At 40.7% G+C, this 24,419-nt stretch overlaps 1 protein-coding gene across 4 annotated transcripts in view; it reads left to right on the forward strand.

The window, feature by feature from the left end:
* The window catches only part of jade2 (jade family PHD finger 2), a 44,241-nt gene extending 20,162 nt beyond the window's left edge, over nucleotides 1–24,079 (forward strand). For 2 of the 4 annotated variants that reach the window (XM_051876710.1, XM_051876711.1), the window contains exons 7-12: nucleotides 2,059–2,226; nucleotides 4,053–4,169; nucleotides 4,625–5,140; nucleotides 5,417–5,534; nucleotides 17,793–17,918; nucleotides 18,541–24,079. In XM_051876710.1, the coding sequence (XP_051732670.1) occupies nucleotides 2,059–2,226; nucleotides 4,053–4,169; nucleotides 4,625–5,140; nucleotides 5,417–5,534; nucleotides 17,793–17,918; nucleotides 18,541–19,286 (1,791 nt within the window). In that variant the 3' untranslated portion in view covers nucleotides 19,287–24,079. Of the gene's footprint in view, nucleotides 1–2,058; nucleotides 2,227–4,052; nucleotides 4,170–4,624; nucleotides 5,141–5,416; nucleotides 5,535–8,555; nucleotides 8,745–17,792; nucleotides 17,919–18,540 lie in introns of those variants that run through there. The other 2 variants (XR_007927045.1, XM_051876712.1) reach the window with 2 other exon arrangements.
* The last annotated feature ends 340 nt before the right edge of the window (nucleotides 24,080–24,419 follow it).

Here is a 24,419-nt window from a genome sequence, read left to right on the forward strand (position 1 = left end):
GCCACGCCCTAATCTCTCAGCCTGCTACAGTAGCCACGCCCTAAACACTCAGCCTGCTACAGTAGCTACGCCCTAAACTCTCAGCCTGCTACAGTAGCCACGCCCTAATCGCTCAGCCTGCTACAGTAGCCACGCCCTAAACTCTCAGTCTGCTACAGTAGCCACGCCCCAAACTCTCAGCCTGCTACAGTAGCCACGCCCTAAACTCTCAGTCTGCTACAGTAGCCACGCCCTAATCGCTCAGCCTGCTACAGTAGCCACGCCCTAATCGCTCAGCCTGCTACAGTAGCCACGCCCTAAACTCTCAGTCTGCTACAGTAGCCACGCCCTAATCGCTCAGCCTGCTACAGTAGCCACGCCCCAAACTCTCAGTCTGCTACAGTAGCCACGCCCTAAACTCTCAGCCTGCTACAGTAGCCACGCCCTAATCGCTCAGTCTGCTACAGTAGCCACGCCCTAATCGCGCAGCCTGCTACAGTAGCCACGCCCTAATCTCTCAGTCTGATACAGTAGCCACGCCCCAAAATCTCTCAGTCTGCTACAGTAGCCACGCCCCAAACTCTCAGCCTGCTACAGTAGCCACGCCCTAAACTCTCAGTCTGCTACAGTAGCCACGCCCTAATCGCTCAGCCTGCTACAGTAGCCACGCCCTAAACTCTCAGCCTGCTACAGTAGCCACGCCCTAATCGCTCAGCCTGCTACAGTAGCCACGCACTAAACTCTCAGTCTGATACAGTAGCCACGCCCCAAAATCTCAGTCTGATACAGTAGCCACGCCCCAAAATCTCTCAGCCTGTTACAATAGCCACGCCCCAAAATCTCTCAGCCTGCTACAGTAGCCACGCCCCAAAATCTCTCAGTCTGCTACAGTAGCCACGCCCCAAACTCTCAGCCTGCTACAGTAGCCACGCCCTAAACTCTCAGTCTGCTACAGTAGCCATGCCCTAATCGCTCAGCCTGCTACAGTAGCCACGCCCTAAACTCTCAGCCTGCTACAGTAGCCACGCCCTAATCGCTCAGCCTGCTACAGTAGCCACGCACTAAACTCTCAGTCTGATACAGTAGCCACGCCCCAAAATCTCAGTCTGATACAGTAGCCACGCCCCAAAATCTCTCAGCCTGTTACAGTAGCCACGCCCCAAAATCTCTCAGCCTGCTACAGTAGCCACGCCCCAAAATCTCTCAGTCTGCTACAGTAGCCACGCCCTTAATCGCTCAGTCTGATACAGTAGCCACGCCCCAAAATCTCTCAGCCTGTTACAGTAGCCACGCCCCAAAATCTCTCAGTCTGCTACAGTAGCCACGCCCTTAATCGCTCAGCCTGCTACAGTAGCCACACCCTAAACTCTCAGCCTGCTACAGTAGCCACGCCCTAAACTCTCAGTCGGCTACAGTAGCCACGCCCTAATCGCTCAGCCTGCTACAGTAGCCACACCCTAAACTCTCAGCCTGCTACAGTAGCCACACCCTAAACTCTCAGCCTGCTACAGTAGCCACGCCCTAAACTCTCAGCCTGCTACAGTAGCCACGCCCTAAACTCTCAGCCTGCTACAGTAGCCTGCTACAGTAGCCACGCCCTAAACTCTCAGTCTGCTACAGTAGCCACGCCCTAATCTCTCAGCCTGCTACAGTTGCCACGCCCCTGAGCAGACGCTCTCACTGTTTTAATGGTGCCTGAGTGGCTCAGTGTTTACATCTATGGGAGAGATAAACCAATGAATGGCATAGTAATAGTAGTCAATGATCAATAAACTGGGTTAAGAGAATGTATTTTAACATAAAAACCTATAAGATTTTTTCAAGAAGATCATTCTTACGAACTTAATTTTAAGAAATATCTTAACTTCTTTCTTAAGAATGTTTTTGTGAATCCAGCCCCTGGTTTTCAGCTTGTTTTGTATGTTTACTCTTAAGAATAACGTGCACTTGCTCCACATAGTAAAATAAATTCTGTTCATTAAAATGTATAATCACAATTACAGTATTCGAGAGAAACTGATAATTCTGATTACATAATTCAGATTTTTGCAAATTATTGGTTGTTTTTTCCTCCTGCAGGCATGTTACGGGATCTTAAAGGTGCCGCAGGGTAACTGGCTGTGCCGAACATGTGCTCTTGGAGTGCAGCCCAAATGTTTGCTCTGTCCCAGGAGAGGAGGAGCTCTGAAACCCACTCGTAGTGGAACCAAGTGGGTCCACGTCAGCTGTGCCTTATGGATCCCTGAGGTATCTAATGAAGCTAGTCTGGGGATTAGTAGTTATAAGTAGTGTTCAATTATAGGGATAGGGTTAGATTCTGGTTTCGTCAATGAATACTTGATGAAAATATGAACAGAAACCCTGACTTTTTGGCTCCGTTTCCTTGCTAAGAAAGACTAAACCATCAATCAGACGACAGAAGGCATGGAGTAGATTGTGTGCGACAGGTTTATCAGCAAAGTTTTGATCATGTTGATCATTTAGAGACCTTAGAAATTTGCATATCAAATATGATACAGTAGCTTTATAGGGTTAAAGTGATCATAACAGCATTTGCAGCTTTTTTGGTTTGGTTTGGAAGCATCAGGGCATTTTAAATCACTGAATTATACATTATAATAAGGAAAAACAATCGTGTTACTTGGTAGGAGGTAGAATGTTCTGCAGTCAAACATATTTGCCTGTAAATATAATGTACTCCAGCATTTTTTAGTGCATTATTTTCTGATGTAGGTTCTTGGTGCGCAGTGCACTTATCCAACTAATTGATAATGAAATTCAGTGGATTGTTTACATTATTGATTTTATTGATTTGTTGCGGTCCTAGTTGAGTTGAAATTCACTTTTGATTGAATTTTGCCTCACAAATGATTGCCTGATAAAAGCTGCAATAAAGTATTAAAAGCAGAAAGGAAATCATGGGTCACGTCACTTAGCCTTTCACACAAAGCTTACTTTTGTCAAGTGCTACAGAACATATTCACACTTATTCAACAGAGGAAAATTGGGATTAGCATTCAATAATGAATGAATTCTAATTGAAATATTTCCTCAGCTCGCTTTATGTCTTGTCATGTGATTGAAAGGAAAGCTTTTCAGCTGGAAATTTGAACTTGTTTGGTCAGATGGAGGGCAAGATGTTTTTGTAAAGGCGTGACACACAGACCCACACGTTTAGTGCATAATTTTACATGCAAAAGGCTGCTGAATATCCAAAGGAGGACAAAAGAAGAATTGACAAGAAGATAAGGATTCAAAGAGGGAATTTTGAAAAGCCTGGCCAAAATGGGTATTCCAATAAAATGTACAGAAATTGAAGAGCGAGGCAGTAACAATAGACAAATGATGAGGATGTAGAAAGCCACAAAAGCGAGTGAAAAGGCTCACAGAAATCACGTAAAGTGCTGTGCGGCGGCTGATGAATAAACTGAATGAACACATGAGCTGAGTTTCCACGTCTTACAGATGCAGTGAATTCGATTCCATTCCCCATTCCTGCTAATTTCATCTGTAACACTTTTGAGGGGATTGAGGATTGCAATGCAAAGTGTAATTCCTTGGTAGGCTTCGTGAGACTCATTTATTTCATTTTTAAATATTTGAGCTTGAATCTAACATGAAAGTGTTTCCCCCAGAGATGCTTTCGCTCATTGTGCCTGCAGTTACTTTTAAAAGTAATGAGTTACAATATCGTATCACTCCCTAAAAAAGTAACTAACTGCATTAGAGTTGGTCATATTCCTTATATTCACTGTAAAGCCAAGCTTCAAAGTTTTAAAATGAAGTGTATATGAAGTAAAGCAATGATAACATGATGACAGAAACCCCTGTCGGCCCGATACCTGGCCGCTTCGGGTTTGAGGGGTTAATATCAATGTTGAAAACATTTCTCTTCATACTTTGATCAATATAAAGTTAATGTGTCCTTGTTGTATAAAAGTATTAATATCTGTTTTTTTTAATCTATCTGTCATATATATGTGATGTATTAAGTAAAACTGAAATATGACTAGTCAGCCATCCCTAATCTGATTACGTATTGTTTTCTGACTGTTGTTTTCATGTTGACAAAGGTGAGCATTGGCTGCCCTGAGAAGATGGAACCCATTACAAAAGTATCACACATCCCGGCCAGTCGATGGGCCTTGTCCTGTAGCCTGTGCCGTGAACACACTGGCACATGTATTCAGGTGAGAGACATGCTGGATTTGAACGTCTGACACATTTGAAGTCAGAGAGCAGACTAAGTTGTCTAAGTTGTAACTTAGTGCACAGCTGGTGCAACCGGCCCTGAACTCAAGAATTAGATCAGTCTGATTCATAAACAAGTCATTCAGCCTTTTTTTTTAATGAACAGGATCAGCTTTCATTTGTTTAAAAATTCATGGACTATTTTACTTGGATGTCAAGTTTTTTCAGGAATAAAGGCTGAAATCTGGGCGCTTCAGAAGAATTAGGGAGCAGCACAGTATAGCAAGTTGTACTGTAATGATATTTTTATGGAGCGTTTCTGCCCTTTTTGAAGCTCGAAAGCTTCAGCCCCTAAATCTTTCCTCTTTGTGTTTCTGTTTGGAAGGACATGAGGGTGAGTAAATGATGACAGAATGTGAAACACCACTCTAATTATTCTGTTCTCTTTGCACAGTGCTCCATGCCATCCTGCGTCGTGGCCTTCCACGTGACCTGTGCGTTTGACCACGGACTAGAGATGCGCACCACTCTGGCGGAGAACGATGAGGTGCGCTTCAAATCGTACTGTCTAGAGCACAGTAGCGTCTCGCGCTCAAACAGTGGCGCTAATGCAGACAGGCCCGAACCGCGGCACGCTGGGCCGGATCTGCCAGGGATCTCTCATTCGGATCGTGCGAAGCAGGAGCAAGCAGAACAGGAGAAAGCCAGCCATCGCAAGCAGAAGCTGCAAGAGCTTGAAGACGAGTTTTACAGATTAGTGGACCCCAAGGATGTTGCGGAAAGCCTTTCCCTGCCAGATGCTCACGTGGACTTCCTCTTCCAGTACTGGAAACTGCGACGAAAGGCCAACTTCAACCAGCCGCTGGTGACCATCAAGAGGGATGAGGTGGACAATCTCGCCCAGCAGGAGCAGGATGTTCTGTATCGCCGTCTGAAGCTCTTCACTCACTTGCGTCAGGATCTCGAGAGGGTGAGTGTAGCTGCACATGTTCTCACAAGTTGTCCATCCCTGATCTACAGTAAAAGTGCTCAGCAAATGAATCTATTATTGATTATGAAAGTTAGTCACTGATTAGGTTAATGAGTTAAATACATTGGCAGAACCGTGGCAACACTTTCCCACCTATACAATATGAATGAATATCTTAGACGTGTGTTTAATTCCATTGTCTCACCATGCATCGTCCTGCATCATGTGTTACAGAAACATGCTAACAATTTCAGTGACTGGTGTGTTTTCTTTCAGGTCAGAAACTTGTGTTACATGGTCACACGCAGAGAGAGGATCAAACACTCTTTATGCAACCTGCAGGAGAAGATCTTTGCCTTGCAGATTCAGCTCTTAGAGAAGGACCTGGATGGAGGTATGGAAACTCTTCACAACAGTCTCTTATGTTTTCCTTTTGATATTTTGATCTGCCGGTTTTGATTGATAGCTAAGCTGGAAATGCACCAAAGTGAGAAGAATATGAGAGTTGTAAGCAGTGTTTGGGAGTCAAGTTCATTTACAGCTAAAATAGGGTTCAAAATAGACCCTACAAAAATGTTTTATTTTTTCCTTTTTAAACAAATGGTCAGTGAAAGGAGGTGCTCAAACTAGAGCTGGGCGAAAAACAATATCATACTGAGATAAAATATATCATATATGCAATAACGATGATAACGATGATAAGCTCTGGGCATTTTTACTCTATATGGATTAACCTACCAGTCTATCACATATCAGAAATAAAACGTGACAACATCCAGTCCGTATCCAAGGAGCCGGCGAGGAAAACGAAAATGAAATTGAACTTTTGTTACCCTCCAAAGCTAAGGAAATTGTTGAGAAAAAAAGGTAAGAACGCATTACACAGAACGCGTTATTTGCGGAAACGAGATGAAGATCAATGGAACAAGCTCTTGAGACACGGTTTCTTAAATGCTGAACTTCTTTTAACTTGAACACTGCGTTTTTAAAATGCTGTGTCATGCATGCAACGCTACAAAAGACGCAAAACACATCCGTCTAGCACGTTTACGTAGAAAACCAATGGAAAGTAGTGCAGTGGAATGCAAAAACACGTTTTGTGTGATCCGGCCCAGACGGTCTGCAAAATATGTCGACGGTCGGTTCCAACCAAGGCGGGAAACTCAACAAACCTTTTCCATCACCTGAAAAGGTACTATCCCAGCGACAACACCAAGAGTATGAGAATGCGGTCCCATGTTAATCTGTGTAGCATAGTGACCGGTTTACGATGTTTACATTTTTCCAGGGTTCCCACGGGGCCTAAAACCCTAAAAAGTCTTAAAAGTCTGAAATTAGACTCCCGTGATTTTTAAGGCAATTAAAAAGTCTTTATGCATTTTAAAATGGTCTTAAATCTGATCGAAAAATATGGTTTTAGGCTGTGTAGCACGAAGTCTTTGGTAGTATCCAGTTTGCAACTTGACTGTGTTACGTATGTTTTTTTTCTTACGTAGTATGTCACAGAGATGAGTCGGTGAGGATGAGTCGCTTGGAAGACAAGAGCGGGCAAATTCGAGCAAAATGGGAAAGTGCAAATTTAGCTCTCAGTAGCTTGAAGATGAACAGTTTTGGAGATAAGTTAGAAATAACTAATGACAGCAGTGAAGCCAAGTGCAATTTATGCAAGACGTATAATTTGGGTACAATAGGAATTAAGGTGAATTACGAATTATTTCGATTTTTAGAACGCATTGCGTGTGTACTATGTCAAAGAGGCATCCGCACTCTGATGTAAACAACATAATATAGATGAAAAGCATGGCGGAACGAGTGAAGGAGACGCGCTGAATGAAAACGCACATTCGCTCGCTGACAGTAGATGGCGCTTATGGAACAGCAGAAATGCAGCTGTTACCCTGATAACCCCTGTAAACAAAGCAGCCCTCGAGTGCCCTAAGCTGGGGCTCAAAGGACGGTCTTTCGTTCTACGCTTGTAACACGGCGCTGTTGGTTTGCATCCCCATAGCGTACATAAACTTTATGTTTCTGAACAGTATTTAAATGTTCCAAACAGCCATTCACTCATTTCACGTCATTTGCTCGGTCACATCACATCCAATTATGCATAGATTTGTACTTTTACTAAGCACTGTTACCTGTTTTAGGGTGTTATAAGATGTCAGATGTTTACTATTTTTATAGTATACCAAGTTGAGTACTGTTTACATAGGCTTCGACGTAATCACATGCATTTTTTCCTGTAGCCAGCGGAAAGAACTTAAAATACTCTGTAATTTCTGGTCATACATATGAGAAATACATCTTCCGAAACTGTAAAAGTCTACTGTCTGCTTTTATTTGTGTACACTCACAGTAACAATAAAACGTTGTGCTTTTGTAAAATAAAGTAAACAAACAGGGTGTGCTTTCTGCTGTCTCAGTCTCCATGAATTTCTTTCTGAAATACGTCACAAATATGAATCGAAACTCAACGAATACTTGCTACAAAGACATGAGAAACATGTCTGTGGAAAGCTTGAAATGTCTACTGAAATAAAATTAAATTGAAAACAAATATTCTCAGTTTATATAATCCGTATGAAACCTCATTACATTATAACCTATATCACATTATGAAAACGTTATGAAAATATGCATGACCTCCCTATTTTTAATGCGACTGCGCGCAGTGCAGGCTATTCATACGGTAATCGTTCATGCGAACCTGTAAACGCCCCCATCAACCTCGATAAACAAAGCATCAAGCTTCATCAGATTCTTCTGCTTTTCATTGAGTTTTGGAAGAAGACACACTGTGAGGAATAAGCCTTGAATTTACCTCAGAAGAAGAAGAATGCGATGCAATGCGCGGCTTGATCCAGCGGTGGATATCTTTTCAGCCAGTAAGTAGCTCATTATTACATTAGCTACCGTGTTATTTTTACATAAACTTGTACACATTTTACTAGTTGGGCTTTTCCCTGTGAAATCAAGTGAAACTTTGAAATATAAAATATAAGCAACCTTTCATTGCATCTAATGTCCTATAAAGCTTTTTTTTTGCTCTATAATATAAAACGTAATACGATATAAAAGTAGTAAGAGTGTTTACACTGTAATATGATGAATGTTATAGTCTAAGAATGTTTAGACTAGTGTTTACTTTGAAATACTGTTTGCAAATATCAGCTCAAACTTAGATGTTTATAAAGTGATAATGTTGTTTTTAAAGTATAAAATGACTTTTGTACTGTATGTATGACAATAAACACAAAGCATGCGTGCCTCTATTACTACAAAAATCATGTTTTTGTTATAAGTGGGTAATATTAATAGTGATTACTAATGCAATAATATAGTTGCTCCTGATATCAGCATGCTTACACACCTTTTTATTTATTTCTATTTTTATTTTTATTTTTTTTTAATACAGGGACCAGATAGACACCACTGTCCTGCAGACTCAAACTTTCACACGAGTCTCTTCAAACTGTTTTTCTGACAGCGCCATACCAACATCGGCAAGTTTTTCAACTAAATTGAACTAATATTCTACATGAACATGGTGAATCACTGACTAATGATGGTGGGGCAGTTTTTTCTTCAGTACATGGCAAAAGAAGCAGCAGACACACTGGAAATACCAGGTATGGTTTACTTGTATCTACAGTTAAACAGGAACTGTTTCCAGGAATGGCACAAAGGTGTGTGACAGTTCAAGAGTCTATGTTTAGATCAGTGTGCTCAATAATGTGCAATAATGTGCAACCTTCAGTATGTATTTATTATGTTATGTTGTAAATAAACTACAAACAAAGAAAAACCCATTCTTTTAATCTCTTCATATTCTTTCTTTGGTTTCTCACAGTCACATTTACCTTGATAGCCCCATTAGGGGAGAGTCTTTGTCTTCCCAGGTGTGAATCACATCAATATTCATGGCCATTGACACTCCCTCACATACGGCCATTCTAACACAAAAATTACTTAAAAAATGTAAATCAATATATTATTTTATGTGAATGCGTGGGCAGGATGATTTTCACATCGTTTTTTCTAGTAACACCTTTAGGCTACAAGATCCAGTTCTCAAAAGTCTTGTGAACACCTGTTCAGTATGTGTTTTATGGCCTTATTTCAGTGACTTAAAAATATTTTTTTACTAAACATTGTTTTCTCCAAAAAAAAAAAACTTTTACATACAAGCTGCTCACATAATATTGTAGCAAAGTTTGTACTGAATACAGTGTAATCAGACTTTAGCCATGAAAATGTTATAATTAACAGAAATAAGCAAAAATGTCAGGGCATTTCTTTGGGTCTTAAAAAGGTCTTCTCTTAAATTTAATTTTAAAAAATGTGCAGCAACCCTGTTTGCACTTTCTACTTTTTTTTTTTTTTTTTTTTTAACCTCAAAGTCATTTTAGACATGTAATACCAGTGCATTGTTAATATTTTCGAACTTTATGTACTTTGTGTTTTGTTTATGCTTGTAAAGGCTGCTTCACCACTCTTGCAGTGTTGCCATGTCCACTTATTATATATTAGCATAACATGTATTCGCAACCTCAACAATAAAGATAGGCAAATTAAGGTAAGAGCAGAAGGCAGGAGACAAAGTGATGCTAAAATGAATAATCTGTTCATCTTGAATAATCTGTTAAATATCTTTCTCTGTCTGAAGTTTTATTATATGAAAATTGCTGCTTTACAACATTATACTGTGATGTTAAAAACCTTGAGATGGAGACATTCCCTTATCTCTAACTTACTTGTGAGGAGACAACACAGCATATAAGATTAAACAGAAACAGAAAAGCAATATAAAATGAAAAATAACAGGATTATGAATATATATTAAAGTAATGTAGTTAAACAACATAAATTACGTACAACACAGATTGCATAATTGCATTTAAGATCAACTTTTTATGTTGTGCATCGGAGTACAAGTAAATAATTATTAATAATATTTGTATTCATGGAAAACTGCATGTAAATAGATGTGAAGAGGTTTGTTTATGATGTAAACATCTTATTTCAATTGAGTCCCACTCTAATTATTATTAATAATCATATTATTGGTGGACATTTAAACAGCGTTGCCACAATACTGGAGTTTCTAACTTTGATATGATACCTTGAAAAATATCGATATTCAATACCATTTTCAATACTATGAGGAAAAACTGCTATATAGATATTCTCAATATTACCTTGATTATGTTCTTTTGAACTTTCTATTCATCAAAGAATCCTGAAGAAAAAAAAATTGTACACGACTGTTTTCAACACTGATAATAATAATAATAAATGTTTCTTGAGCAGCAAATCAGCATATTAGAATGATTTCTAAAGGATCATGTGACACTGAAGACTGGCGTAATGATGACGTGGAGTAATGATGACGTGCATTAATGCAGTAATAGACCATAATTGATTATAGCCTACTGACGTTTCTCCAGTGGTGGACGAAGTACACAAATCAAGTACTTGAGAAAAAGTACAGATACGTATTATAAAATATTACTCAAGTGAAAGTATTTAGTGCTCCTTTTCAATTTTACTTGAGTGAAAGTACAAAAGTACTGATTTTTAATGTACTTAAGTAAAAAAGTACTAATTGATGAATGTTTTTGTAATTTTATATAAGCCACATATAATTTAATTTTATATTATATATTTTATATAATCCTATTGCTCAAAATAATTGTCAAATATGTCAAATAGCCAGCACTAGTCAGTATAGATGGAAGATTAGTGGATGCAGATACATAATATGTAATGTGTGTTGACAAATAATATAAAAACAGATGAAACAGATAGGGCTAAATACATAACATTTTAAGAAATTAATTATTTTAATTTGTGTTAGAGTTGCACGATTCTGGATAAAATGAGAATCAAGATTTTTTTTGTTTGTTTGTTTCAAATAGAGATTATGATTCTCCCACGATTCTGAACAGACAACTAAACAAAATAGCATAGCCTATATTTATTTACTAGAGGACAAAATATTAATTGCTGCAGTCTATTTAAAAAGATTTAATTTAATTGAATTATTTAAAAAAAGTGTCCGCATTAAAGCATTTCAGTGGGCTTAAACAGATCACCCTTTACAGCAGATTTAGTTTAAAAACAACTGACATTTGTGACCTAAATATGATTTTCAGTTACAATAATTAATCCTAAAATTCAACATTAGTTGGCTGACTTACTTTTCACCATCAGTCGTGCGCACACTTAGAGGATCTCCCAGTTCGTGGCTAATTTTCAGTCAGACAGTGAAATTCAATCACTGGAGACGCGCTCTGAACGGATCATTGAATCAGTGATTTGTTGACTCGAGAACAGCTGCAAAACGATCAGTCCAATTCGCAAATGAATTGTTGATGTGATTTGTGAACCGATTTAACAGGATGATTGAAAAGAATCAGTTCGTGCACGAATCGGAAGCCGTTTTTTGCGTCTCTGAGCATGTGACGATTTCTTCATTTTAAAATAATGAGTAACTATATGTTTTATGAACTGTAGTGGAGTAAAAAGTATGATCTTATGCTTTGGAATGTAGTGAAGTAAAAGTTGCTCAAAATAAAAATACTTGAGTAAAGTACAGATACTTGAAAAATGTACTTAAGTACAGTAACAAATTAAAAACACTTCGTTACTGTCCACCACTGCGTTTCTCTGACGTCATTTATCGCATAGGCTCTTCTCGTGCTAGTGTAAAATGGCGGAGGGAGGTGAATCACAAAAGTGAGTAATGAAAAATACACCCACTATTTTACCTTGTGAGAGAGCATGTGTGTGTGTGTGTGTGTGTGTGTGTGTGTGTGTGTGTGAGCGTTATTGTAACTTAAGTACACTACTTGACAGGTTCATGCACTTTTAGTATTTACTAGTGTTTATTAGTTCTAAATGCTCCTGTCGTATGCTGTGTTCACACTTAAGTTTTATTTAATGTAGCAAAAATGTAGTCATGTGCAGTAATATTGAATATTGAGGATACGTGATGCATCGTGGAATCAAATCTAATCGTTGACATGATAATTGAATTGAATTGTGAGACCAGTGGTGATTCATACCCTTAATTGGAATATAAAACGGTTATTTTAAATGTAATATTTTACTATATTACTGTTTTTACTGCATTTTTGATTAAATAAATGCAGCCTTGGTGAGCAGAAGAGACTTCTTTCAAAAACATTTAAAACTCATGCCCTCCAAATAGACATCAAATGAGTGTGATTTATATTGTGCCAAGCAAACTTTTTTTCATGAGTTTGATGCAGTTGAGGGCAGTAATAACTTTAATTTGGCTTGTTTCTTTTATCAATGTTGCAAATATCTCCATCTCATATTTTTTAAATTACTAAAACAGAATTTTAAGTACCATGTTCTGTCATCTATTACTCAGTTACTTTTCCTGTTGTTTTAGGTTTTTGCCGTGGTATCATTTCAGTATTGGTATCAAGATCATTTAGTCAGGTATCGTATCGAAGTAAAAATTTTGGTATCGTGAAAACACTACTACAGACAAACCCCTCTTGACAACATCACATTCGAGCAACTATCATGGGGATTGTTTTGGGATTTCCTGGTGTCTTGCTTAGAAACAGCCCAAGCTGTCACTGCTAGGTTCAAAAGAGTAATTTTATAAATGAGTAACCAAGGTTTTTGTGTGATTATTGAATGAAGAGAGAGATTACAGCAAAAGATTCCCTTACATTTACAGGAAAAATAAAGGACTGTAAAGTGTTAAAGTCTTTCTGCAAACAACCTTGATTCAGTATATTTCTTATTATTTTTTCCATAAATAATTGTATTTGTATTGTTCATTTTTGAAATAAACAAATTAGCTGGTAAGAAATCTGACTGGCTGGTAATATTAGGCATCTAGCTAACCAGCATAGACAGTAGGGAAAGTTAATAGGGACAATTTCAGCCCATCTCAGTCCAACCAGAAAACCAAAGTTGGCAGCCCTGAGCCTAAACCAGGGCTGCCAACTTTGGTTTTCAACTTTTTGGTTTCCCTCAGTTGTCTTAAGTTCAAAGAACTTAAGACAACTGAGGGATTTAATACATGAGATGATGAGTAATAGGTGATACACTAATCAATTTAACAATGAATAACTTTGGCAACTAACGCAATGGAAACACTGGAAACAGGAACTAAAACACAGGAACTGAACACAGGCAAAACAAGACAAAAGAATATCGAATGAAGAGTCCTAGAAATCAAAGACATAGGGAATTGTGACAGAACCCCCCCTTAAGGAGCGGATTCCAGATGCTCCTAAAACCGACAAAGTCCAGGAGGGTGGTGGAGCGGAGGCGGAAAAGGGGGAGGGATGGAGGGTCAGGCTTGTGTAGCGGAAGTTGGCTTAGAAACCAAAGGCGGAGCTGGCAGTTTAGGAAGCCAGGGCAGAGCTGGCTGTTCAGGGAACCAGGGCGCAGCTGGCAGTAGCCAGGGTGGAGCCTTGTTTATTTAAAAGGGACAATGCAGAATAACATTGCTTGAATTTCAAGCAACCGATGCTCTACATACAGGTTTCTAGCCAAAGGCTAATTTGTAACATCAGTCCCTGGTTAGGCTTTTTTTTCTTTTTTTTTTTTTAAATAAGTAAATAAATAACTACCAATGCAGAGCTTAAGGTGCAGGAGACGATCAGGGCAGAGCAGGTGTAGCAGAAGACCACCACGGTGGAGCAGGCGGAGCAGAAGACCACTACAGTGAAGCAGGCAGAGCAGAAGACCACCACAGTGGAGCAGGCAGAGCAGAAGACTACCACTGCGGAGCAGAAGCCCACCATGTCAGAGCAAATGGGAGTAAAGACCCTCACAGCAGAGCCAGCACAGCAGACAGGACTGAAGACCCTCACAGTGGAACTGAAGACCCCCACAGCACAGCAGATGGGACTAAAGACCCCCATGGTGGAGCAGATGGTTCTGATACCATGGCAAAACTGAAACATATAGCACAGAGATTATTGACGGCCTCAATTGCCATAACAGGGAGCTCAGAGAGTTCAAAATCGGCTTCCGTGGCCATGACAAGATGCTCAGAGAGTTCATAATGGGCTTTTGTGGCTGTAAAAAAAAAAAGTAAACAAATAACATACAAAGTTCATAATCAGTCTCCGTGATCGTGACTGGGCAGACAAAGGCATCAGAATTGACCTTCTTGGCCGTGACTGGGCAGATAGAGATAACAGAGAGGACAGGTTAAACAGAGAGTTCACAAGCAGTCGCCACCACCTCTGGAGGAGCTGTAGCGGTGTTTGTGGCCCAAACACACAAGATGGCAGTATCACATACAGTGCAGATGACAGTGGTAGTAACTCTTGGACCACCTGACTTGGATGCGCTGAGACCAACGACTTGAGGGCGCTGAGACCACCGGACTTGAGAGCACTGAGACCACCGGACTTGAGGGCGCTGGACTTGGCATGCCAGCTGCTCGCACTGACCTCAGTTGTGGATCCATCACGAGACTCTGGCATGGCGGACATGACTTGATGAGACTCTGGTGTGATAGGTACTGTGGGATTGCAGGATTCCTTGTCCAGTAAATGATGAGCTGCTCAGCATTAAGGCAATGTCAAGGTATTCAACCAGGGAAAATTGGATCTTACCCCCTGGCATCTACGACAGGATTTTCTGCTCAGCTGACTGGAGTAGCTCGAAGGGCGCTCTCTGTAATGCTGTTGGCACCAAGGAGAGGTCCCAAGAGAGTACGAAGTGAGGGCGAGGAGGATTTAACCTTCTCGCACTCCTCAGGAACTTGACTATCAGGTCATGCTTTCCCACGGATTTACCATCTACTGCATTGTGATGTGCCGCAATTGCGGCAACATACACTTTCAGCGTGGAGGGAGACAACCATCACTCCAGTCTTTCCTGCAGAAAGGAAAGCATGGCTCTGATCGAACATCTTCGGGGGTCTTCTCAGTGAGAATAACACCACTTGACGAACAGGTTCCACTTCAAGGCCCTTGTTATGGAGGGAGACAGTCTTCACTCCAGCCCTTTACAGAAGTTCTCCACTGTGTTGCTGAAGAGGCCGGCCTGGGAGATCGGGGAGTTGAGAAAACCGTGTTTGTTGGTCTCCCTCATATCTTCCAGGTTCAGCCAAAGATGCCGTTCCTGGACCACCAGAGTGGACATCATCTGACCCAGACAGTCCTCAGTGACTTTCGCCCCTCGTAAGGCAAGGTCTGTAAGTCTTGCCCGTGAAAATGGACAAGAACTTACAGGCCTTGGAAGGGAGACGCAGATTACCCCGCCAGGTGGCAGTGGTCTGCGGAAACAATTGCATTGCTACAGCACGCTCCACCAGGGGGGATCTCCATGTACCCCTTGACCGACCCACCATTGAGGGTAGTGAGGGAGGAAGTGGCACCAGGTCAGTTTCAGGTTAGAGAAAGGTACCTTCCAAGGCCTTGATAACCTCTTGATGCACCTCCGGGAAGAAAGGCATCGGGGCAGGGTGCTGATGGTCAGCGTGGGCCGCCCCGAGATACCAGTCATCCAGCCTTAAGCGTTCGGGACACGGTGGAGGCCTCCACTTGAGCCCGAAGCTCTTGGGCGGCCCGAGAAAGCAGCCTCCGATGCAGCGTTTGACATCAGATCCTCCACTGGAGCCTTGAATGAAACACTTGGTCCCCCATGAGAAGTACCAGCAATCTCATCCAGAAGCTCCTCAGCTTGCGGTGCGCAAGAGGATTGGGTGTCCACGGAGATTGGCTCAGTGGGTAAGCCCCCACTGTGATCCTCAGGTCACCCTGGCTATTCACCGAAGTAGTCCTTTTCTGGTGGCCAGAAGAGGAACTAGATCGGGGTGTAGGTGAGGGGACTCCACCTCGTCTGAGGTAATCGAGTCTCGACCGCAGCACCAAGATGGTCATCTTCCCACAGTGGGTACATGACTCATCCAAGAAAGCCCCCTCAGTGTGCTTTAAGCCCAGACATGCGTGGCAGCAATCATGACTGTCAGACGGGTCCAGGTAACAACCGCATGCTGCTCTTTTAGGGAAATAGTGGTTTTACAGTGCTGAAGCACACAGAGAAAACGGTCGTGGCACAGCTTGCACGAATTAGTGCAGCGTGCAGTGTGCAACAATGCTCTTTTTAAGATGTATTGGAACAGCAGAAAACTCAATGAAGTCACAACCACCGCTGCAGCGCTGTCACACCAACACCGGTGAATGCAGAGCTTCTTCCTGACTCGTAGTTTGAGTAACTCGAACAGATGATTGCAGTGGAACAACAGAAGTGCTCGGTTCTGCTCAGCATATGTGCTCAGCGAAAAGCTGAATGTGCAATTGCATGTGCTCTTCCTTATATACCTGCTTCGCGGGTGGAGCGCGCGATGCAAATCTTGGACGCCAATGTCCATTGGCTCATTTAGTTTACACTCAAAGGTGATTTGGCTCTCAGGCGAGATCCCAATTCGTCAGTTCAGTTCTGACATAACATCGAACGTGACTGACTGAAAGGGAACTAAAACTCAGGAACTGAACACAGGCAAAACAAGACAAAAGCATATCAAAATAAGAGTCCTTGAAATCAGAGACAGGGAATTGTGACACATAATTGCTCTTTTACAAATATGGTTATGTGCATTTTTCACACATTTTAATCGGATATGAACGCGGTGTTGCGCAAAATATGTAAATCACATTGTGATTGCGCTCTTTCAGGTACAATGCACTAGAATATGGACAATGAATAACTGAAATATAAAGAGTTCACAATATTGTATTTCATAGTGATGTACTCATTATAATATTATTGATCCAGGAGATCTGCAAGGACAGTTTTCAAATGTTTTACTGTAAATGTGGATACATGTTTAAATGCTTGAAATGTTGGAATATTTTTGTCTAAACTAAACTTTTATAGACTGATATTAGATGCAATTTTAATTAGTAAATTTGACAAATTAATAAGGCATGAAATACTGACAAAACTAAAAGAATATGTTTTAAAATGAATTTTAAAAGTAAATGCACTTGTTGACAGCCGGGTTTGTTCTTTGCAATGAACAATAAAACAAGTTGCTGTTTTATTTAAAGTCTGGTGTTCACTGATCTTTTTGTATAACTCAGTACTTCGCAAACCTGTCCTGGAGACACTGCACAACATCACTGCACATATTGCATGCAGTGGTGTAGTCCTAACCATAAAAGTGGTTTACTATTACCCCCTCATAAACAATGGGAAACAGTTAAAAGGAAAGCAAACACGACCATTGATTATGGGCTTCTGAAGCAACAGAATAATTGGGTATTCATAAATATAGAAGTAAATTCGTAAATATATGTAGCCTTAAGTCGTTATACGCAAACAGTCCTGGGGAAGAAGTAAGCATAAGGCGTATTTATGCGTATGGCCCCGACTACACCACTGATCACATGTCTTCCTTTTGTCCTCAATTCAGGTTTTACAGTCTTTACTTATGAGCTGATGATCTAAATCAGTTGTGTTAGATTAGAAAAACATGAGAAATTAGGAAAAATGTGTGGTGACAGGTTTGAGAAGCGTTGGATATATATATATAATTTTTCATATTTAAATGAAAGTTTCTAATTTATTTTCTCAGCTATGCCAAGGAGGATTAATTGCTCATTTTAAGTATATTGCATACTCTGTTTTCTGCACTTTATAGAGAAAACTCTGAGAGGGGAGAAGATTCATCGCAATGGAGTCAGGGAACGAGTAAAAGAAAGGAGGAAGAGCAGTCCAGAAAAGGACAAATGGAGATCAGACGACAACTCTCTATTCACCCAGCTGGGTAAGTGTGTACTCCTCCAGTGAATTATTATATGTTCTGTTTCATTGTCTGTACAGATCTGCCAAAAAAAGACTTCTGCTGTCTGAGATGAGCACCTGTTGGAGATGTGAATGTTTGGGGTGATGGCTAATTCAATTAAATTCGGTACACTGACCAGCAGTACAATTCAATTGTGCTTTTAAAATGCATTTTTATGGTTCTTAAAATACTTTCTTTGAAGTAGTTTGCCTTGCCTAAGAAACATTAGAGTAAATACAGCAGAGGTTCTTAACATTTTTTGGTCTTCGGTCTGTACCGCCACTTCATTTTAGGATCTCACATGTGTAATTTATGTTAGTCAAATTACGTTCTAAAGAAGAACAACAGATTTGATTATTTTGTTATTTAGACATGTTTATTGTTGCAATATTTATAATGAATTCAATGGGATGTCTAAAAGAACTGCTGTTTGCAGTACATTTTCTATGTGGCAGGTTAGAGTTTTAATTGGAAGAACATTTTTATCATACATGTAAGTGATTGCTAGTGTAGAAAACTGTTTCAGGAAACATTGTTTTCCTCCTAAACATGCTGTGTCTCAGTGACACAACAGGTCAATGTTTAATGAACATCTCTTTCACAGGTTTCTCCAAATCCTTTCCACTGGACGGCTCACTGTTTGACAGCTGGCTGGCTCAGTCCGTTCACATCACAGCAGATAACATGCTGAGCCAGTGGTCTCTATCCGGAGAGAGCGACGACCCGTCCGCCAGCCTCCTGTCAGACCAGCTCCTGCAGGGCGAGGAGAGCCTGCTCAGCCTGATGATGGACCACTCCATGAAGTCCACCTGGAAAACACCTCAGCTGGGCCGCAAGGCAAGGGGCGGGCCACGCAACCGCAGGAAGTCCGTCTCACTTCCACGGATCGGATCCGCAGTTAAAAGCAAGGTTTGGTCTGAGGACCAGCGGCCCAAACGAGGAGAGAGAATGCGCCATCTCCAACAGCATCACAACCGCGGCGAGGGCAGGCCGGACCCTCTGCAGCCAGCCATCTCCAAAATGGACTCGTGCCACATTTCCGAGGAGCATGGCTCTTGGGATGGCGGCACGGACGCTGGGGATACGGAGAGTGGCAAGCGTTCGCAGATGGCCTTACGTCTACGTCTACCTAGACAGGGCAAGTCACGGTCTAAAAGTGAAACGACCCAGGCCTCGCTGCAGAACAGCACTGGGAACAGCACATCTGCACCGGACACTGAAACGGACGGCTATTTCTCTGATGCAGAACAGAGTGACAGTGAATTGCGCTCATCCAGCCGAAAGCTGCGCTTGCCCCAACTGCATGCTGGGAAGGAGCAAGTAGTGCGGCGAAGCGTGCTCGCCTCCTAAAACTATTGGTGTCACTCCTAGTGCTGTCTCTGTCATCAGTAGGAGACTCGGTCTCTCTCGATACATCTGTCTCTTTCTTGTTTTATCTGTCAGAGTATATTAGCCAGTCGCCTACATTTATGCAACCATAACCATTTGTGCTTGACAAAACAGCAAGGAACAAGAAAAAGTCTAAATGAACACTGTCGGATGTGTCCTTTTGGGAAGCAATAGGATCTGTCCTGGAGCAGGGACAATGACGTGGGCATTATAACGTCTGTTCAGGTTGTGTTTGTTTTGAATGAACATGTATGTTGTGTGTCTCCAGAGGATGTGGCTACTTTAAAATGATTTACAGAGAAAATATGACGCAAATAAGCACAAATAGCCGTTGGGGAATGTAGCACACGTGTACCTGTCGAATCCACCGCTTCATTCGCTTTGATTCTAGACGTACCAGCATCACGAGCAGGGCACGCTTCAGCGTAATCCTTGCGTGTACGTGTGTGTACCAGTGGACAGATCTGAGCACAGTTGGGTCAGTCTATCTCAAGTGGTCCAAAAATGGTAGAGTTGGTTGCTTGACTATTTTATTTTCCCCCAGATTTCCATTAGCCATAGCTTTGTAACCAGCTCCATCTTAAACTCATTTTTACAGCCAATAGAGGAGTTGCATTTGTGAAAATTCTCAAAATTGAAATGTTCTGCATGTTGCACGATAGACCATTTGGGAGCAGACGTCACAGTTTCGTCATTGCAGTTCTGTACGCAGAAAAACCATCGTCACTGTTTGCAAACACCCAAATGGTCTATACTCATCTATAATAGGTACCCCATAATGCAACGTTACGGCTAAGACTCGAATCCTGTAAAGTTGAACCCTGAGCAGACGTGATCTTTGCATTTGGACTTCAAAGTCTAAGGAGCAAGAATGTATAAAATGTTTACGTATGTTCATGTATTTTGTAGTGTACTCAGTTTTTGTTTCAAGGAGCTTTAGGAACATCTTGAGTCAAGACACTGAGTTTCCGTAAACGTCCATATAACACAAAATTTGTTGGGAGACATGACACAAAGACAACCGCTGTGGTCAAACCAAGTAAAATAAACTTAAAAAAGTTGTGGTTTTGCAATACCAATACATAGAGGTAATCACTCAAAAAAAAAAAAAAAAAAATGGTCAGGCAACCTCCACTGGACCACTTGTGATGGCGTGACCCAGTTAAATCTAAATGTGTTTTTTCTTTCGATTTTGGGATCTTTTTACAAGATTCAAACTTTCTCTTCCACTTGTTTTGGTCCATTTCTTCAGAAAGAACTGTTGTCATTCTCCATTCAAGCGTGCCTTCTGTAGCCCCCCCCAATCAAGCTAATAATCAACATGTTTAACCATTTTAATACAACGATGGCAATCAGAAATGAAAACCTGCTTGGTCCAAAAAGCTCGTATGAAAGTGTCGAGGCCGTAGATGTTCTAGGTGCCTAGAAAATAGCATCCAGCCAACAATCGATCCTGCTTTAGCAAAGTGCTGTTCTTGAACCAACATCAGTCAGTCAGTTCTTCAGTCGTTTATTGACATTTGTGACGTCTAATGAATCAACTCACGGTGTTAATCTCAGGGTTAAAGAGAAGAAGTGATCGCAATCATCTGAAAAGTTTAAACCTGTACATTCTTTGGCAAAGCTTCAAGTGTGTTGAGAGGATCTTCTCACGGTATGATGATGAAACACTGAGTTTCTTTTCTTTCTTTCTTTTGTATGATGATGCCAAAGAAAAGTAAGTCAGCATATACTCTGAAGTGGATGTAAACATTGTGTCTGGATCTTCTGAAGATCCCGACCTGCACTGATGTCCACTTGTACACTCCTGGATCGCATCATCAATCGAGCATCGTCCTCATCAGTGATCACATGATGGGCCACAGGAAGTCTGATGCTCTGTCCAGAAATGTTTCGTTTATGAGACAAAACCAACTGATATGTCGCGTACGTGATGTGTGTCAATGAGCGGAGTGTGTGTTCTCTCTGCAGACCTGAGGGAACAACTAAGGGTTAGTCCACCCAACAGCGGGTTAGTCCACCCAACAAGGACAGTTCTCTCACCATGTATTCAGTCTCATGTCGTTCCAAACCCGTATCAATGTTCCTTTCCATGTAGTGAAGGTAAATGGGTCCAAAAAAAGACAAAAAAAAAAAGAAAAAAGTAGTCAGGAGTCCATGTGCCACATTCCAAGTCTTTATTTACTGAAAACCTTCCCTTCCACCATAGATCTCCAGTGTGCTGTATTCTAGTCTTCTGATAAACAAACAAGTCTTTGTCATTCTGTGTACCATAGAAGAGTCATACGGGTTTGGAACGTCTCCACGGTGGATGAACGACGACTGAATTTCTTCACTCCTCGTTCTGACTCTTCATTGGCTTAAACCGTGACGGCTGTCTGCTGTATCCGTACAGACCACAGACAGCGACCTGTACAGATCTCATGTATCTTAGCTGCTTCAATAGGGACTAATCATAGATGCTGGTCATTTGCCGTTCTCTGGTTCAGTATGCACCAAACGCAGACATGGAATACTGTGCCTTTAGTGATCTAGTTTCAGCCACCTGCAAGAGTTCACGCTTCTTTATCATGCTTCGCTGCCGTTCGTGTACCAAAACTATAACATATACTCTACGTAATCTCTGTAAATGTTCAGCTTCTGTGCAATCATTTTCTTCCCACATCGTAACAGGACGAGAATGACAGAGTAGGTCTTGACACTTGCATTTGTTGGCAGACATGTTGTTAGTGAGCTAAACACTTCGACATAAAAGGGGAACTAGTCTTTGCACTTGTTTTTTTTTGTCTCTACTGCTGGCTTTCATTCAAAACTGCTGGCTGCTGGTAATCATCAAGACCAACAAGGGGTGTGCGATATTGACAAAAAATGTTCCCGTATTTTCTGCTAACAATAATTAGATGATATCTTGCTGAGTGGGTTTTTGTGTTGGCTGATTTAGGCCTGACTCGAGAAAACACTCATATTCTTCATATTCTGTTTCACCCAAATGAACTCGATTAAAAATTCCTTTGATTAAAATTTCCATTAAGCGGCATCCTCAAGTGGCATTACATGTATTTACATGGACTGTTTAATGCCGTTTAGAGGTGGCATGAATTACACTGCAGTTGCATAAATAATGTAATGAGTTAAAAACTTTTTGAAGTATAAATATTAAAAAAGAAATAGTACTTTAAATATGAAACTAAAATCCCCAGTAGGTAGTGGCAAGTCACTGTCTAGATGAGTGAGTCACTGAATCATTCACTCAAATGATCTGTTCATAAAACCTTCATTCATTCAGTAACGAAGCACTGCTGTTTGTTGCTCAGAAACTCAAAACGGTTCTGCTTTGGCTTTGCTTAGAACTGTCGTCGTTAGTGATTAGAGCAAAAACACAATACTGTAAAATTTAACTAATTTAATATTATATTCTTGTCGGTTGAATTGTTGTATAAAATCACTATCACATTTGCAGTCGTGCTGATATTTGGGAAAACAGCACACTTGCTCATGTGACATTGCTTAACTGTATCATGTGATAAAAGTATAAAAGACAAAAACTTACAGAGCATTTTTTGCCCCTACATATTTAATTTTAGGGTCATTCTAACTTCATTCTACTGGGCTTTATCACAGTGAAAGAGTTCTCTCTCAAGATGGGTTTGGATTGTTCAAAGTGAGTGACATTCTCCATAATGTCAGCTCTCACATTGTTAAAACAACAAGTAATATATTATCGTAGACGACACATCGCACACCCCTTTTCTTGTGGTTTGAGTGGTCCGTTTTTAAACGCATGCGGTTCGGCCTGAGAGGACACCTTTGTTCTTGCCCTCTCATCCATGGAGTAAAGTTACAGGGAATCTGGTGGAATTGATTATTAACTCCTTAATGCAAATAGTTGAATCTCAAAGAAATGGCTGAAGAAAAGTCATATTTCATCCACAGAAATAAATTATATTTTGCATAAAGAAAATGATGCCAATTTTTAGGAACATTTAAGGCTCTTTTATTTATTTTTTTCACATACCCCCTTCACCCAAGTATCCTTCAGTGTTGTGGTTTACCTCTGGCTGAACCTGCGTGCACGTCTGTACCGAAGCACCGTTCAGATGTGGGCCAGTTCAGTGATGCTCTGAACTTCTGCAGCGCTTTAGAATCCCATCATGAAAGTCCAACAGCAGCTTTTGCTGTCATATCGAAGTCTGAACTCTTTCCACTGACTTGTTTACTGTTCAGTGAAATTCTAAATGAATAAAATCAGGCAGAGGAAAGGTAAAGCACTAGCAGGCTGTAGTCTATTAAGAATCACTTGTGTCCTGTAAATCTATCGACATCTTCCGCTCGACACGGTTACGATATGATGATATGAATGTTGCAGGGGTTTATCCTTCTATGTTCTTTGTTTCAAAGAATGTTGTGCCATTTGTTTATAGCAGAGAGAACTATTGAACATATTAAAAAAAAAAAAAGAGCTATTTTAAATTATTTTAGTTTTTTTTTTTTTTTTTTTTTTTTTTTTTTGCTATATTTATTTTCTTGTATTGGAAATCTTTATAGAAGGACAAAAGTATTTTTCATCAGTGCAAAAACCTATTTTTCCGTTTTGTACATTTTCCATGTTGAGCAGTCTTTAGAGCAATATAATGTTCATGTGACTGTATGTGCATGCTGTTTGTGATGCCTTAATAACAGCTCCCGTCCCATCATCGCCAGCGCTCGGCTGTGGTCGACCAGTGCAGTCAATAAAGCTGTGCTTTCTGTCTACACTCTCTGTGTCCTGTGTGGCTACACCATATGCATAAAACACAAGTATACCCCAGTATAACAGAAGCTTTCAGTAAGTTTTTAGTGAGGGGGATTTTACATTAGCTCTTTGTTCAGAGTGAATTACACCAGAAGGTGGCGACAAGTGACTGTCATTAAATTACATGCACATATTTACTCAAATCTGTATACAAATGTTTTCACACAGAAATCATGATTCATTAATAAGTTCACATTCAAATTTATTTTTACATGATATTTTGACATTTTATAATGATAAAATTTAGGACCAACTGAAAGCACACATAGACTCCAGCATCCCTGTGGCCCTACATCGGACAG

Source organism: Ctenopharyngodon idella, chromosome 21, assembly GCF_019924925.1.
Source record: "Ctenopharyngodon idella isolate HZGC_01 chromosome 21, HZGC01, whole genome shotgun sequence".
NCBI lineage: Eukaryota > Metazoa > Chordata > Actinopteri > Cypriniformes > Xenocyprididae > Ctenopharyngodon > Ctenopharyngodon idella.